The sequence below is a fragment of the Nelusetta ayraudi genome, unplaced genomic scaffold (assembly GCF_046127955.1).
Source record: "Nelusetta ayraudi isolate G7.1 ecotype Tasmania unplaced genomic scaffold, CSIRO-AGI_Nayr_v1 ptg000006l, whole genome shotgun sequence".
Taxonomy (NCBI): domain Eukaryota; kingdom Metazoa; phylum Chordata; class Actinopteri; order Tetraodontiformes; family Monacanthidae; genus Nelusetta; species Nelusetta ayraudi.
This window is the reverse complement of record NW_027466056.1, coordinates 3,367,073-3,385,000: the sequence shown is the minus strand read 5'-3', so window position 1 is coordinate 3,385,000 and position 17,928 is coordinate 3,367,073. Positions and strand designations below refer to the sequence as shown.

The 17,928-nt window shown below is 45.6% G+C and overlaps 1 protein-coding gene across 1 annotated transcript in view; it reads right to left on the bottom strand.

Annotated features, from left to right (window-relative positions):
* Positions 1-17,928, bottom strand: part of zranb3 (zinc finger, RAN-binding domain containing 3) — a 74,855-nt gene that overhangs the window by 36,720 nt on the left and 20,207 nt on the right. The window contains exons 7-12 of the mRNA XM_076015853.1: positions 15,676-15,761; positions 13,673-13,844; positions 9,906-10,034; positions 4,477-4,596; positions 965-1,084; positions 41-220 (exon numbers count right to left, since the gene is read on the bottom strand). Of these exons, the coding sequence (XP_075871968.1) occupies positions 41-220; positions 965-1,084; positions 4,477-4,596; positions 9,906-10,034; positions 13,673-13,844; positions 15,676-15,761 (807 nt within the window). The remainder of the gene's footprint in view (positions 1-40; positions 221-964; positions 1,085-4,476; positions 4,597-9,905; positions 10,035-13,672; positions 13,845-15,675; positions 15,762-17,928) is intronic.

The window sequence follows — 17,928 nt, the reverse complement described above, 5'->3', positions numbered from 1 at the left end:
CAAAAAGTGCGCTGACTGCGATGAGCTGGGATTAGCAGACCTTTCGGTTGAGCATGGTCCACATGACGGTGTCGAAGGTGCCCTTGGCGATGAGGTAGTGCACGTTGACCGAGGCCGTCTGGCCGATGCGGTGCGCCCGGTCCTCGGCCTGCTTCATGTGCCCGGGGTTCCAGTAGAGCTCGGCGAACACCACGTGGCTGGCGGCCGTCAAGGTCAGACCCTGTTGGAAAAAAAACAAGGACACACGCACACACACACACACACACACACACACACACACACACACACACACACACACACACACACACACACACACACACACACACACACACACACACACTTGCTCAAATGACTTATTCTGAGTTGCAAGGACTTTATTTAATAACCTCATGTAGTCAGACACTTGGGAATAATCTGAAAAAAAAACAACATTTCTTCAGATTTAATACGTCCAAGGCCATTATATATGAGAGAAAAATGATTTGTTAAAGAAAACTGTGTGCAAAAAGTTGTTACAGTCATACACAGGACTGGGATGGGAGTTAAAGTCATAAGTCGCTTAAAAATGTCTCAGAGAGTATATTCCTTATTAATATTTTTTTAAATTGTTACAACAGCAAGTAATCCATTTTTAACATGCTGATTTTCTTACTGGCTAGTTAAGAGGGTGACCTCTACAGGCAGGGAGGTACAAGCACTGTCCGTAACCAGTAAATCTTTAAATCTTTAAAAAAAAAAGTGAATCTTTTTTTTCTCGTACGTACATATTTTTTTCACAACATCAGGAAAAAATAATTACTTTAAATCAAAATGAGCTGCTTTAAAGGGAACCACGTAAGAATTTTGATAAAGGGTGCAAATGTATGTTTATTGGCAGATATTTTCTTTCAAACAACTGGATATGGATGAAATTAATTAAGCTATTTTGCTTCTTCTTCTTCTTTTTTTTTTTTTTTTGCAGTACCTGGCCGGCAGCCTGGATGCTGAGGACGGCGACCCGCGTGTCCGGGTCATTCTGGAACTTGTGGACCAGCTGGACACGTTCTGAGGACGGGACACTGCCGTCGATGCGGATGTACCCGGCCTGAAGGAGGAGGAGGAGGAGAAGGAGGAGGTGGAGGAAGAGCAGAAGAAGAAGAAGAGGAAACATCAGCTTCCTGAGGGAAACGCTACTAGGCAAATGTCATGGATTAAAACACATCCAAAAAAGGGAAGAAAAGAAAAGAAAAATGTTGGGTGCCATTTGCACAAGCGATGAAACATCTGCAGAGGAGGAACCAGCAGATAAAACATAGCGTTCCTGTAGCGCTTGAGAGAATGAAAAAATGTCTTGTCGTGGTCTTTTAAGCAACACGCGTCTTTGAAATCGATGGATGCCCCGAAATTGAGGAAGGCCATACATGTATATACATGTGTATATACACATATACACACACACATATATATATATATATATATATATATATGTATGTATATATATATATATATATATATATATATATGTATGTATATATATATATATATATATATATATATATATATATATATATATATATATATATATATATATATATATATATATATATATATATATATATATATATATGTATATATATACATATATACATATGTATATACACCTACATTTACATACCTTCATTAATACATAGATATATGTATATACATACACTACCAGTTAAAAGTTTGGACACAATATCTAATGCAATGTTTTTTCCTCATCTTTAGTAGCTCCTACACTGCAGGTAGATACAGAAGACATCAAAAATATGAGCAAGATGTATTTAATTATGCAGCAAAGAAAAACGTTAAACAGCTTTTAATGAAAGGAGGCTATTTTAAAGAATTTAAATATAAAACATGTTGGAGTTATTTTAAACTTTAATTGTTTACTTCCACGTGTTCACATGTAGTGTTGATGTCTTCATTGAGAAACTGCAATGTCAATAGTCATGAGAATGAAAGAAAGGAAATCAAATTCATCGGGTGTGTCCAAACCTTTGACTGGTAGTGTGTGCATACATACATGAACCTACATGAACATATGCACAAGACCATCTAACCACCTACATATATACATAGACACATACAATCATGTTCACATACACTAATCCATGTCCCATCAGTGTCATTGATCATGCAAGATAATAAACAGTAAAAAAAAAAAAAAAAAAAACATATAATAATCAAAACATCAAAACTAACCTTTATCCTTTGTGTCTGTTCAACAATATATTTTTGTACAACATTTCAAAGGACACTTTTTTTGGGGAGAATCCCCCTAATATTCCTGCTTTGTTGGATATTGCACATTATCATTCTCATCATCAGGCCTGCGGGGGAACCAATCAGACAGTCAGTCAGCCTTGGACGCAGATCTTTTCGTCCGTGATATCACAAAGAGGTGATTTCCAAACCGTCCGTTTCAGAGACACTCTCTCAACGACTTTTACCTGAGCGGCGGATAAAAGCGGAATTTCTTCCGCATCGCCGGGCCGTCTTAACAAACACAGTTTTTTTAAATTTTATTCAGGGCGAATCGAGGTGAGGGTCGTCTTCAGTTGTTGATATAATTGGTTTGATGCGTTTGCTCCGAGCTTTTCAAGGCCACGCTCACATAAAAAATAAGATTAAAAAAAAACAACTCCTCCCTCCTCCTCCTCTTCCTCCTCGTGGCATTATTTAGATCCACTAGCCTCCACTGAATAAGCGGAGGAGATAATGGACACGGATGTGTCGGCTAATGGTTGGTTGGTGGCAAAAACATTAGAGGTGGAGGTGTCGCTGCGCTGACCCCCCCGAAACGCCAGTTATAATCCGCTAAATGGCTTCGTTGAAAGAAAGCGGCGCTCGATAAGGCTCGAACGTGACACCAAGTCAGCCGCTAATGCACTTAAAAAAAAAAAAAAAAAATTCAGACGGCGGTGCGTGGGTGGGAGGGGCTTGTTGAGCGGGAAAAAAAGACGGCGTGAAAAAAGTTCACAGGAGACATTTTGCTCCGAATTCGCCGCAGATTTTTTCGAAAGGTGGAAAAAAACCCAACACAAAGTCAGGAAGGAAGTCGGGGGGGAGGGGGCTTGTTTTGCACGCCAGGTGAGGACGCCCAAAGTGTGAACTCTGTGAGGAGGCAGGGGGGCAGAGGTAGGGGGGCTTTGTGAGGCGGCGATAACGTCATCTGGCTGTCGGGAGTCGTTTGTCTCTGTCTGGCTCGCTCGCCCTCTTTATTTTTAGCCTTTCTCTCTCCATCCCTCTCTCTCTCTCTCCCTCTCTCTCTCTCCCGCCCTCCCTCTTTCTCCCTGTTAATTGGTGAGCGCAAATGCGCCAGAGTGTGGGTACTAAAAAATAATCGCGTTATCGCACGTCGCGACCCGCGTTAATCCGACACCTCGCAGACCCCTCGTCACACGCACACACACACACACACACACACACACACACACACACACACACACACACACACACACACACACACACACACTTGACTCGTTAGGTGTGGGGTGGGGGTGTGGGTGTGAATGGGTATCATTTGCTGACTTGATGACTTGCGAAACGCACCTTGGGAGACGAAGCAAAAGTTTACTTTTCCGAAGGCTGCATAAGTTTTTTCTATTTAAAGGGTGAGAAGAAAAGAGAAAAAAAAAATCTCGCAGAACCAAGAAGACAGCGAAGGGACGAAGAAGAAGTGCTGATAATCTCTCTCTCTCTCTCTCTCCCCCCGCTTTAAGTGTGTACAAACGACCCCATTGTACAACTGCATGACGCACACTGTCATTATGCACAGCTGCAATATATATTATTCAGGAGGCATCAGATTTTATTTTATTTTAATGTTATTTTTTTATTTCCATTTTTGATTTTATGTCGTACATTTTGATCTCTTTTTATGCTATAGTTTAGAACATTGTATCAATATTTTATTACACTACTTATTACACTACTTACCTTTACAAGCAGCTGTAAATCTATCTATCTATCTATCCATCTATCCATTTATCCACTTATCCATCTATCTATCTATCTGGTGGAAGAGAGTTAACAGAGTTTGGCTGAGAGGTGATCATGACAGTGGGAGGTAAGATTAAAAACAAATAAATAAATGAATAAAATGAATAAAAACATAATACAATAGCTGTATTTCATCAATTCTTTCAGTATTTTTTCAGAGTCATTTCAATATAGAGCTAAATACACATTTTCTTGTCACATTTTCAATGGACATCAAAGCGAGTGTCAACATATCCCATTATGCTTTTTCTCCTATAGAGGTGCGTCACCAAAACACTGCATGCATCTGCTGCTGCTCTGGCCCCCTCTGTCAAACTGTAGAACCAATTGCGACCCCACCAGTGAAAACGCTTGCCCACCCCTGACACAAACCATTCGCTGCTGGAGCTGGAGCAGCGTTGATGGCCGCTGCGACCTGGTGCGGCAGTGAGAAAGCGTAGTGTTTCACTCTACCTTGGCCTCGATGACGGCCTCCGTGCAGGCCTGCAGCATGGTGAGGTGGTGGGCGAACACCAGGAACTTGAGCCGCTCCGCCTCCAGCATCATCTTGATGTAGTCCTTCACGGCCCCCGCCTGCAGGGGAGGGAGGGGGAGACATAGAAATAGATGAGGGATGAAAGGGAAGCGGCAGAATCCATCACTTCAGCGCACACACGGGGATGGAGGGGGCGAGCGAGTGGCCGGAGATCAGCGGACAAGTCAATTAATCAGTGCGGTATCCTTTCTGCGTGATTGATCCCCGATTGAATGGCTGTGATCCCGACTACCGGACAGCGAGAGCTCAATCGATCGGCTCAAATCTCTGGAGAGATGTGGCCGACAGTCTGCGCTTGCAAAAACAAAAACAAAGAAATTTGCTCTTTATCATTCATTCAATGATTCATTTATTTTTTTATTTTTTTTACTTCCTTCCTGAAAGCACCGAAGCCCAATTTAAGCAGTGCCTTGTGTGTTTCTGTTGTTTTTTTTGGCCAGCGCAAATCCAACAATTGAGAAATGTACATATATGTATGTGTGTGTGTGTGTGTCTGTGTGCGTATATAGATTGTAATCTCTATGTACATATATATAAATATATACATACACACCGTTTATGAATATGTATAAATATGTATGTATGTATATTATGTACGCATATATATATATATATATATATATATATATATATATATATATAATATATATATATATATAAATATATATATATTCATATATATACATACATATATATATGTGTAAATACATACATATGTACTGTATATATATGTGTAAGTATATTCATACAGACATACTGTATATACATATTTACTGTTAAATACATCTTGTGCTATATACTTCATTCATGTCTGCATGACTGTCGCTTTCAGCCAGGAGAAGATGTCTTCAGGTGGTGTTCACTGGGGGTTTCGACCCTTAGCCACAATGCCCTCCAGTTGGCGGGTCCGACAGCGACAGCCAGTCACTGCCCATCTTCTCCTGGCCCCCGGCTCACCTCCTCCCTCCTATTCCAAAGCGAACAAGATGCTCTCTCCACTGCCTGCCCCAACCTACGGACAGCTGTCTTCCTCTCTCTTCCTGCTACTCACAGAGCTGTGAGTGTCTTCCACACAGACTGTGCCGGGAAACCCCTACACCCGCCCTCGACTGGGAATAGCCTGGCCTGCCATCCCTTGTCCCTGCACTGCTCGACAAGGTCCTGGTACTTGGAAGCCTCCCTCTTGTATGGATCCTCACATCCGTCTTCCCATGGGGCCGGGATGATCTTTTTTGACTCCTACGACCACAAGACCAAGTCGGGCCTCAGCGATGTTTGCACAAACTGGGGTAAGACTAGTCTCCTCCCCAGGTCCGCTCTCATCTCCCACGTATGTGCTGCTTGGAGAGGGCCCGTCTTGATCTGCCTGGGGGTTGGTGGTTTCTGTCCTTCCCTGACGAACTGCATATCTCTCGTTGGTCTGCCGTTCTTTCAACCTCTCCCGCTCCAGTGCAAAGAGGACCTTGTCGTGATGCCATCTGTGTCTTCCCTGGCTGAGAGCAGTCTTGCATCCCGCCAGTATGTGCGCCATGGTTCCTCCCCCTCCACACAGCCTACACAGTGGGTCCTCACTCTTTCCCCATCTGTGTAGGTTTGTTGGTGATGAAAAGGTGTCATACACTGTTCGGAGCAGGAACAAGATGTGAAAGGGTTCCAGTCTGCAGAGTTTAGGCCAGGTGATTTCCCACCTTGTCCAGGCTCCTTGTGATCCACTGCCCTTGACATCCTCCTCCTCCTCCAGGTGCCGGACCTCGGCTTGGATCATCTCTCTCTTCCGCTTGGGTCTGCTTTACCCCACTGCTGGAATTTGGTGGATCCGAGTCCTTGTCTCCCTATGCATGGGTTCCCAATGATGTCCTTCAGCTTCAGTGCACTTACTGCATGTGCCCCTGATGTGTCAGCTGTCCATTTGCGTCCTGATCTCGTTGTGACACCCGCATTTCTGACCTTTTCATCGTTGGAATCTTGGTACATCATCGCCACCCTGCACTTAGCCACCTTGAACTCTTCGACCACTGATGACAGGGGTAGTTGTAACTGGCCCGACCTGATGTAGAGTCCTGCTGACGTGAAGCTTGTTGGGATTCCGAGACACTTGCGTAGATGTTTCTTTACTCACTTCTCAATTCCGTCTTCCACTTCATCCATTGTCAGTAGCCACATCAGTCTTGGCAGCAGACCATGCGGGAAGAGCCAGGCCGTGAACTTTTCTGGTAATCCTGATCTCTCAATCATTCTCAGCCACTCATCTGCCTGTTTCTCTGTTGGAAACGTTGTTCCTGTCTGTGAGAGATGCGTCATACCACTTCTCCAGGCACTTTATTGGGTTTTCCTTGATTGATGTTATAGCCTCCCCCTGAACATGTAGCTGGAACTTGCTTGTCACTCTTGCATCTCTGATCACCATGCACCTCGATCTCCTTGGCTTGAACTGCACTTGAGCCCAGGTTGCCACGTTGTCGAGTGCCCTCAGGATCCATCTTGCTTGTACATGGGTTGATGTTGTTATGGTCAGGCATGTATATGCATATTTATACATTATATATATGTATATATACAGTATATATACTGTATATATATATATATGTCCACACAGAGACTGGAAAGAAGGGATGTGTCTATGGCCCTTCCCAGCCGGAGCTGGAGCCGGAGCTGCGGCCCCCGCCAGCGTGTCATCGAGCGCCCGGGACTCAACTCGTTTTTCGTAGCGTCGGAAAAAAAAGAGAGAGAGAAAAAAAAGAGGAACGGCCAAGAATAGTGCTAACTAACTCGCGAGAAACGCGGCAGTCGGCTCCCACCCAGTCATCTCCGCACCTCCGCCCGCAACCTGACAACCTCTCCAGCCGTCACACCTTAGGTGGGTTGGTGGGTGGGGGAGAGGGAGGAGGAGGGAGGGAGGCCGGGGGGGTGGCGGCCCTTTTTTTTGGCTTTCTGATAATTAGCCGACGCGTCCTCCCGATAGCAAATCTCTCCGCCGGGCCCGCCAACCCCGTTCTGATCGGGGGGAGGGTCCTCATTACTGACGGGTCCCAAACCCCCCCCCCACCCCTCCGCCGAGTTTAATTAGTGCACAAACTTCTCGCTCGGCCCGTTTTAAAGTCCGGCACCAGAGCCCTGGTGCTCTCTGGGTAATTGGGAGCAGATGCTTGGCGGGTAAAGGCAATAAAAATACCCCAACGGAGGCTTTGGCAGGCGGAGGTGGGGGGGGGTTGACACGAGGGGGGGTGGGCAGCAGGGGCAGCTCGTCAGATTGACATAGATGTGCGAAGAGCCCAAAGAGTTGCATTTTTTTCCCTTCCTTTCCGTTTTTTTCCTCCTTCTTCACGAAGAGTCCGAGCCTAAAAAAAGAAACAAGCCGATACGGGAGGAAATGAGAGTGGGGAGGGGGGTGAGTGGGTTATCAGGGGGAGGGGTGGGCGGAAGGATTGGGGTGATGAAAGGAGGAGGAGGAGGAGGTCCGGGTGTGAACGGTGCCGGGCTAAACCGAGCAGAAATCCAATCAGCGACAAAACGTGCGGCGGATGGAAGGAAGAAGAGAAAAAGGAAAGCAAAAAGGAGGCGGGGCCGAGAGTTCCCGCTGTTATCTCCGGTCTTCGTTGACCTCGGGGGGCGGGTGGGGGACGGGGGGGTCTAATTGAGACGCGGCAGCAGACGGTCGGAAACGGGTGTGTGTGTGTGCGTTGCACTCGTGTGTGACGGATGGAGGAATTCTCAGGAAGTCGATCAGAAGCTTAAAAAAAGAGAGAAAAAAAAAGGAGAGCAAACGCACGATGGTACGGATGGACGGAAGACGGAGAGGAGACTCGGCGAGCTTGTTAGAGCGGCGCGCAACTGTTGCTCTGACCCCGCCCCCCTCATGCATCCGGCCCATCTCCCTCCCTCCTCCCCCTCGCTCTCATTAAAGAGAAATGTCGCTTCAAACCGAGAGCCCCCCTCCTCCCCCCGCTAGAGTTTCCATGGCAACAACATCACAGCGATGCTATTTCGGTAACCGGCGCGCAACTTTTTCAGACGAGGCGTAATCACGGCGGACGCCGCTGGAGAACGCCTTGGTGGCAGCAGCGGCGGTGCCCCCTTGTGACATCACGCTCGCAAGGTGGGGAGGTGGGGGTGGCAGGGTGGGGGAGGGGGCGATACATCAAAGTTTGGCAGCAATTTATTCGTCTCAAACGTCCTGATGCAGGATTTGATTGTTTTGTATTATTTTATCAGTGCTCAGCTCTGTACTGCATTGTGTTGTATACTTTACCCAGGACTAAGTCTATAGCACAAGAACTGTCTCATGTATTTACATTGACATGTACATACAGAGTTGGTAGCCGCACATCAGGAAATGAAAAACTTGCAGAAATATTTCAAAACCAAATTTATTCAGACATCACGAGATTAACAAGTGTCCTTTGGCCTCTACAAGCATCTGTATGTGTAGAAGGACGTATACAAATCAAATATTTATGCAAGTTTTCCTGGTGTGTGTGTGTGTGTACATTACACTGCCCCAACTCCTCCTGTATTTACAATGACATACTGTATATCACGACCAGACTGTCTTCTCCAGTGTCTCCAGTATCAGGGGTGTGAAGCTTCCGACTCCACAGACTTAATGGTGCGGAAAACTACTTAAGAAACAAAAAAAAGACAAAAAAAAAAACAATACCCCCCTCGTTCCAAAAGACAGCATAATTTCACGAGGAAAAATAAAAATAATAATGGACATATAAAAAAATAATAATAAAAGGAACAACACAGAAGCAGCTGGACGCTGCACTTGGGCGGCAAACGTTGCTCGCAGCCGAATCAACTGGTCCATCTGGCGACGGCTCTGTTCGCTCCTGCACGTTTCTCTCACTTAGTGAAAGCACTTTGAAAGAAATAAAATAAAAAAATAGAGGTGGGGGGGGGGGGGGTGCTGCGTGTCTGCGTGTCTGGTTTTCGTTTGGCGCGCACACACTCGTGATGTCTTCCCTGCTGCAGGTGACTTCCACGCTGCCACTGACACAGTGGCGTCATGCGTCAGTGACTGTGCGCGGACCTGCGCACGCCGCTCAAAAAAGCCAAACACCACAACGACAACGAACTGTGGGTTTCACACGGATGTTAAAAAATTAGGGGGGAGAAAAATTCAACTCATTTGTCAGGAAATAAAGACCAACGCACAGCTGAGAAGAAGAGAATGCGCATGGCCTTTGTGTTTGTCTGAATGTGTTTCTGTCTGCATGTATAAAACGTGTTGTGTCTCAATGTTGGAACCTGTGCAAAGCCGTGCGGGCAACAAATTCCACCAGCTCGGCTGTGTGGTCACTAAAAGAATCACAATCACAATCACAATCAGTTCTATTTGTGTTACCTTGGCGATGGCCGTCTGCTTGTACATGTGTGTGACCAGGGTCATGACCTCGGCGAAGGGGTCACCCTCCTGCGAGGAGCCCCGGCCCCTCATCAGCGCCTCCCACTGGGCAAAGCTGGACGCGGCCTCCTGCTCGTAAGGTGGGGAGAGAGAAAGAGGGAGAGACAAGGGTGAGAAAGGGTGAGAAAGGGTGCGTCCTTGGCCCCTGGCCGGGCCCGGCCCCTCCCCAACACACACTTTTTTGTTTTAAGATGTAAAGGGCAAAACAATTAATGCTGCTGCTGCTGCTTGCGTGTCCTACTTTCCCCTGGAAGAGAGAGAGAACGATGGGGAGAGAAGAAGAAGAAGAAGGAGAGAATTCCCATGGAGGCGAGCCCCCCCTCCCCTGCTCCCCCACTAGGTGGGTCACGCGCTCGCCCAATTATAGCCGCCGTGTGACAAGCCCCCGGGTGGAAGATGGAGAAGCGGCCGGCCCGCTACAATAAATCACAGAGCGAGCGAGCGACTCTCAAGGTGATTGGCGAGGAGGTGTTTAAAGGGCGGGAGCATCGCTGTGGTGGAGGAGGTAGAGGGTGGGAGGGGCCGTGGGTGCAGCTCAGCATATGCCTCCCCGCTGCTGATTGTAAAAACAAAAGAAAAAAAAAAGGTGCGAGTCTCGCAGGTTTATCATGAAAATTGGGCTCAACACAGAAAACTTCATTTAACAGACAGCAGGCTTCTGCTGGTTCCTTCAGACACTTTGCATTGTGGGAGGGGAGCCAGGCAGGCAGGCAGGCAGGCAGGCAGGAAGGGCGGTGGGGGATAATTGCAACGCCGCGTCTCATTGGTCAACTCCGGCTTTAGATGGAGAGGGGATAAAAAAAAAGAAGAGAACCCAGCCGAGTTTGGAGGCGTTTTTTTTTGAGAGTTTTTAGCAAACGGCTTCGGGTTCGAGATGTCTGAAGTGAAGAAAATAGGAGTGGGGTAGAGTGAAGTGAAGGTTACATATAAAACAGTGGAGAAACGAGTGAGAGAGAGACAGAGAGAGAGAGAGAGAGAGAGACAGAGACAGAGACAGAGAAAGGGGGGGAGCCCTCCTTGAAAACACGGTGTATCAAACAGTGAGGACCATATGGCGGTGCTGAAGGAGCGGTGGAGGCGTGCGGATCGGGCACGTGCACGACGCGGGGAGGGAAGCGTGAGAAAAGGCAGGAGGGAGGAAGGAAGGAAGAGAGGGAGGGGCCTGGTGAACCCGCGCCAGGTCAGTGACGACGACAGAGCAGGGTGGGGCTCCTGATGAGTGTTCTTGGAGAGGGCTACAAACAGAGGGCTAACTGTGCAGCGAAGAAGCGAAGCAGATGTGGTCAAATGTTGACATATTCATCTTTTTAACTGCAAAATCAAGTTGATTGTTGCTCCAGGCTGAAAGCTCAGAAGTGGACAAACTTTGTTCTTATTTAAAAAAAAGTTACTTTGGTGGCTGTGGCTGTTTTTTTTCTATCATCGTTGACGTTCACTATTATTGCGTAGCACAAGAAGGAGAAGAAGAAGAAGGAGAAGACGGAGAAGAAGAAGAAGAAAACACTCACACAGGCCACATCAGGGCTGTGTCTCAATTCAGGGTCTGCATCCTTCCAAGCCTGCATTTGAAGGTCAGTTGCGTCACAGCACTGCGCAAAGGCCTCTCCTCATTCACCAAAATTCTAAGGACGCTCCAAACGCGCACTTCAAATGCGGCCTACTTTTAGCCGATTGGAAGGATGCACCGCTGCTATCCTTCACGTACTCCGGTATCCCAGCATTAGCACACAACAGGCTAACACAGGGGTGGGCTACAAATAGAGGGCTAACTGTACCCTATTTTTTTCACTGGTGTTTCATCGAGCCGGAATGAAAACCGTAACACGAAAACAGGTGCAACACGCCGGGGATGGGGTGGGGGGTTATTCGTAAACATTAGCATTGACTCCTCCATGTTTACAGAGGGAATAGATAACAACAACAGCACCATCAGCGATGGATGACAAAATTGACATGAAGCATCGCTGAGAAACGTTCATCCGAGCCCCCCCAAACCCCCCACCCCCACACCGCCCTGCTTCTAAAAAAAAAGTTGCAAAAGTAAAAAAAAAAAAAAGATATAAAAAAAAGCCCAAGTGGCCCGACACTCCACACTTGGCGATATTTACTCGAGCGCCGCTCAGCGAAAAGGCCACGGCTGAAAACATAAAGGGCAGGAGGGGCGTAAAAAGTGTCTGGCGGCGGAAGATAAAAGCCATCATTAGGGACAGAGGGAGAGAGAGAGAGAGAGAGAGAGAGAGAGAGAGGACGGTGGGATGAATGAGCGGGCGAGCGGGCGAGCGAGCGAGCGGTACCACCACCAGCGTCCGAGAGGCTTGAAAAGCCAGTTTGTTTAGCGTGGAAATAATGTCCACTCCATCTTTTTAATGCGGCGTCTATTGTTCAGATGTATTTATTTATTTATTTATTTATCCTCTCCCCCGCTCGTGCCGGGCGGTCCGGCACTTCGCACCCCTCTCTCTCTCTGTATTGTGAAGTGGAACCAGTCCATTTAGCTCCCGGGAAACGAAGTGGGACGCTATTCTTCCCGCTGGACGAGCAGCTGCGGAAAAATAATGATACTAATAGTTAATTTTTTTCTTTTTTTCTTTTAAATGAACAAATGTTTTTCTATCAAGGAATTAAAAAAGGGATGGAAAAAAAACCCCATCTCCAAACAGTGTGAGAGGGGAAATGTTTTTTTTTACGGGCACTCATTTATTCTTATCTATTTTTTGCTCCTGCTCCTGCTGCTGCAGATCAAATAATGTGACCCGGTCTTGACCTCTGACCCCCAGGGAACCCTCCCTCTACTCCCCTGGCCCCTTCTCTGGGTTGTATAGAAAATGTGCTTCAATATCAATTAAAAATGAACCAAAGCATATTTACAACAAAATCTGAGTCTTTGAAGCCCCACAGTATTTAGCTTGTTACTGAAGTGCTAAAACACTGACAATTGGATGAAATACAGCTATTTTAATACTTACTTACTGTTAATATCATTTCTTCAAGCTTGGCGGGCCGGATTAAAAAAGCTAAATGGGCCGCATGTGGCCCCCGGGCCGTAGTTTGCCCATGCCTGGTTTAGTAGTTTGTAAATAAGCTATTCGAGTCATGATTCAACTTCAAAAGAATCCTCGAATTGCCTGCAGGGCTCCACACTGCCCCCTAATGGTTGTATTTTGCACTCTAAAAATGGGAGACGGTGCAAGAAAGATTTTCCATTTACTTGCGCGCTTTTCGCCCTGTAAAATTTTATTTGATTAAATGTGTTTTGTTGCTGTGCATCACACATTCTTGCGTTTACTGACAAAGTATTGATCAGTGGTGCAGTGAAAATGAGAGGAAATGTTCGTGAATATTCACTTTGCTAGTTCGTCCTCAGTGGCGCCCCCTAGATTTTTTTCACTTGCACCTCTAAAATGCTAAATTAGGGGGCGCTCCTGGCTAAAAAAAAATAAAAAAAGGTTACAGCTTCAAGAAGACAATCAATCAGAAATCAAAACATATTTTGCTATTGTGACAGAGCGTTTTTCTGAAAATGAATCAAAATCAAAATACAAATGAAATACAGCTATTGTATGATTTACAGACTATTAATACAATGTCTGCAAGTTCGGCGGGCCGGATTAAAAAGTTAAATGGGCCGCATGTGGCCCCCGGGCCGTAGTTTGCCCATGGCCATGAGCTCACGCGTCCCTGCTCCTGGCCCTCTAGGTGCCCCCTACCTTGGCAGCCTCCCTGGGCAGCTGGAAGGGGATCCTCTGGCGGACCTTGGGGGGCAGCTGGTGCAGCACATCGGCCTTGAGGCGGCGGATCATCACCTGGCTGAGGCGGCGGTGCAGCTCGTCCAGGTTGGAGGCGCCACGGCAGTCCCACTGCCGCCGCCGGCCGAAGTACCTGCAAGGAAGGAAGGAAGGGGAAGAGAGAGGGAGGCTTCATTCATTTACAGTGGCACCCCCCGGAGGAACGCTTTGTTCGATGCGCAGTTTGTTTTTTTTTTGTTTTTTTTAAAGTTCTGAACTCTGCTGGTTCTCATAGCTCCAGGGCAAGTTTTGCAACAAGCGGGGGTGGGGGGGTGGGGAGGAAGAGGAGGCTATTTTTGTTTAATGATCAGCAGCAGCAGCAGGTTTTACCCCTCACCCGACAAAAAAAAGCCCCGCCTGCAACTTTCACAAGTCATCAGCCAAATGGATTTTTTTTTCTTAGTTTAGTTTAGTTTTATTTCTTTCTTTATTTCTTTTGTTTGTTTTTAGAACAGAACTGGCCCTCCGCACAAAGTCTGGTGATGAGCCATCTTGGCGGGAAGGGGGAAACTTAACTGAGCGCACTCAGTGAGCCGCTGCCAACCGACGCAGTTTGCTTTCGCACTCCAGTGTTCAAACTCAGGGAGGAGAGAAGCAAATTAACAGCTGTGAGGTTCCCTCTTTATTTTATTTTGAAGAAGAAAAAAATGATGTATGTATATATATACATACATATATATATATATGTATATATATACATATATATATATATATGTATATATATATATATATATATGTAAACACACATACATATATGTATATAAATACATATATGTACATAAATACATATATGTACATATATATGTATATATGAGTCTATATACATACAGTATATATGAATATATGAACAGTATGTATGAGCACACATTATTCCATGTGTGTTCATACATAGCTTTGATGCCTTCAGTGATAAACTGCAATGTCAATAGTCAAGAGAGTGAAAGAAAAGACATTAAATTCATCGGGTGTGTACAAACTTAGTAGTGTGTATATATGTATATGTGTGTATATACATATATATATATACACACATATATATATATATATATATATATATATATATATATATATATATATACAGTATACATATATACACACACACACACACACACACACACACACATATATATATATATATATACATATATACATATATATATATATATATACATATATATATATATATATATATATACATATATATATATATACATACATATATATATACACACACACACACACACACACACACACACACACACACACACACACACATATATATATATACATACATACATATATATATATATATATGGATAGATAGATATGGATAGATAGATATACACACACGTGTGTGTGTATACACATACATATAAAATGATATACATACATATACATTAGCGTTAACATCAAACGGCCTCTGGCTCTGATGGGCGTCCAGGACGGCAGTGTCTGATGCGCTTGTTTGCTTGTCTGTAACGTTTTTTTTTAATTGATCGTCGTCCACCAGCCGATCGGCAGCGACAGAGTTTTTTTTATCATTTTTTCTGTCCGTCGAAGCGCTTGGCTGCGACAGAAACAAACTCAACTCAGCGGAACGCGACCACTCCGGTGGCAGCCCCCCCCGCCCCCCCCTAAATATTAAAACAAATATAATCCAAGAAGAATGTTTCAGGAAAATGGATTGTTTGCATTAATTATTAGCCACAAATGAAGGACAATGTATTCTGTCCCTTGTCCAATTAATAATAAGCAGATTACTGTTGATTTGCAGTTAATTCATGGTTAATTTTAAAGAACTCCTGAGCCGTTATCCAAGCAAAATACTCCTTCCGTAAGAAAAAGCCAGTTTTGGCCGTCTGACTAATTAACACGAGTCGTTATTGCGATGGAATGTTGGTGGCCAGCAAAGCCCTGCGACCCACCTGTAGTGGGCATTGCAGTACTTCTTGGCGTAGTCGCTCCAGGTTCCGAACCTCTTGGGGTAGAGGGCATCGATCTGCATGAAGAGCTGCAGGAAGAAGAAGAAGAAGAAGAAGAAGAAGAGTGTCAGTGATGAGATTTTTTCATGGTGTTTTTGAAGACTTCCTGTTTCCTGATTCTGCAACAGTTTGTCTAATGACCTCAACTACTGTTATTTATGCAGTTATTTATCTATTCATTTATTTATTTTTACACCTTGCCGTGGTCAAGTGAAGACTCCGCCTCACTCCTACAACACCCAGTGCAGCTCACCAGGTCCTGAAAACTACTGCGGACAATTCCACCGGATTCTTGTAGTTTTTTTTTTTTATCTCCTCTAGCTAATTATGCTAATTGACAGCTGAAGCTAATTCAGTGTTTTGTGTCATAAGGAGGCTTTTTCCGCCGCATTGTCAAAAACTGCGCACGTTAAACTCGCAGACTGACTGTGGTTGTGCACGCCGCAGCCACGGCACCCCTCCCCCACAGCCCCCACAGCCCCTCTTCCACCTCCCAGGTCAATTTTCGTGGTTTTGCCAGCAATTTTTTGGGAGCTAATGAAGTAGTCGCAGATCCGAATCGGGATTTTTTTCGCTTGGTCAACAGGAACTTTGCCTGAGCATGCCCCCCAACGCCCACCCCCGAACTCCAAACCACCCCACCCACCCCAACATGTCCCTCGCGGTGTCTGTCACTATAATGGGCGGGCGGAATGAGGTCACATCGCGAAACGGCGAGCGCTAACTCTATGTCGGGGGGGCAGCTGTGAGTAATGACGGCGGCGAGAAGACTGGCACGGTGTGAGGGCGGATTGAGGTGGTAAGGGAGGGGGGGGGGCTTATCAGGTTTGTGCCGTCGATGATAAAATGTTATATTCAGTTACAGATTCTTGGCAGCAGCAGCAGGGAGAGAGAGAGAGAGAGAGAGAGAGAGAGAGAGATGATATCTTGGAAAAAAAATCTAACCCCAGCGCCGCAGGCAGGATGGCATGAATCACAGACACACACACACACACACACACACACACAGGTAGGTGAAAGGGATCACACTCTCTCTCTCACACACACACACACACACACACTCTGACGCTTTTGCCTTCTCAAAACGCAACGCGACGTTGGTTTCAGTTTTGGAAATTAATTTGTGGCTCGGCTCTCGTCAGTTCATTAACGTGGCGAGTCGAGGCAGTAATTACATCTTAAGGTGCGACAGATGCTCGGCACGGCGGTCCGAGACTCGACTTGGTTGAGATGGGAACATCGGCCCCCCACCAGGCCCCTGTGGATCCCTACTGGCCGCGACGGACCTGCGAGACGACCAAACCTGATGCGACAGCACAACTTTGTGACCAAAAAGAAAGAACAACAGACAAGTCGTACGGGACGAGAATAGGATTTTATTTTTTTTTCATTGAAAGGCCAACTTGACCAGATTCCATCACTTCGCCCGATCTCGGGCTGGAATAAAAAGGGGGGAAGTAGCGCGCAACCCAACCACCAATTAGGATTGAGCATCCATCATCGACCCCTCAGGGCTCTTGAGGAGGCGCATGAGATGTGATTGCTAGTGTAATAAAGTTGTTCAACTTGCAAAAAACAAAAACAAAAAAACCAACCAACCACAGCGTCGGGTCAATATATCTTTACATGTGCGATCATGCTGACCTGTGGGTTATAATTAACTTTTCAGACGCATTATTAGCTCATTGTAGAGACAGAAACAGGCTGCAGGTGTTGGCGGGGTCTGACATTTAACGCTAGTTTCAAATAACTCATTACTTATATAATTACTGTAATTAGAAGGAGGAAGAAAAAAATGTAGGTCAATGCGAATTTCCCAGATGATGAGAATTGTACATTTTAATTACCATCAATTAAACCAAGCGCTTCTAAAATGATGTTCCATAAACATATGGAACAGATTGTCGCTCTGTGCAGGTGGAGCTTCTATCACTTTTTCCCTCTCGACGTGAACTACCAATCATGGGACAGCAGCTCAAGCAGCCCACTGCTTCACATTGAAGTCTATTTAAATTAGGACTGGGCAAGTTAACGCGTTATTATCTCGTTAACTCATTTATTTATAAACGCCGACAATTATTTTATTGCGCATTAAAGCATGTTGCTCACGTGCAGTAGGAGCCGTGAGTAGGGATGGGCGATATATCGGCGTTTGCGTTATATCGTCATAAAATTCACCGCGGTAAGAATATGTCA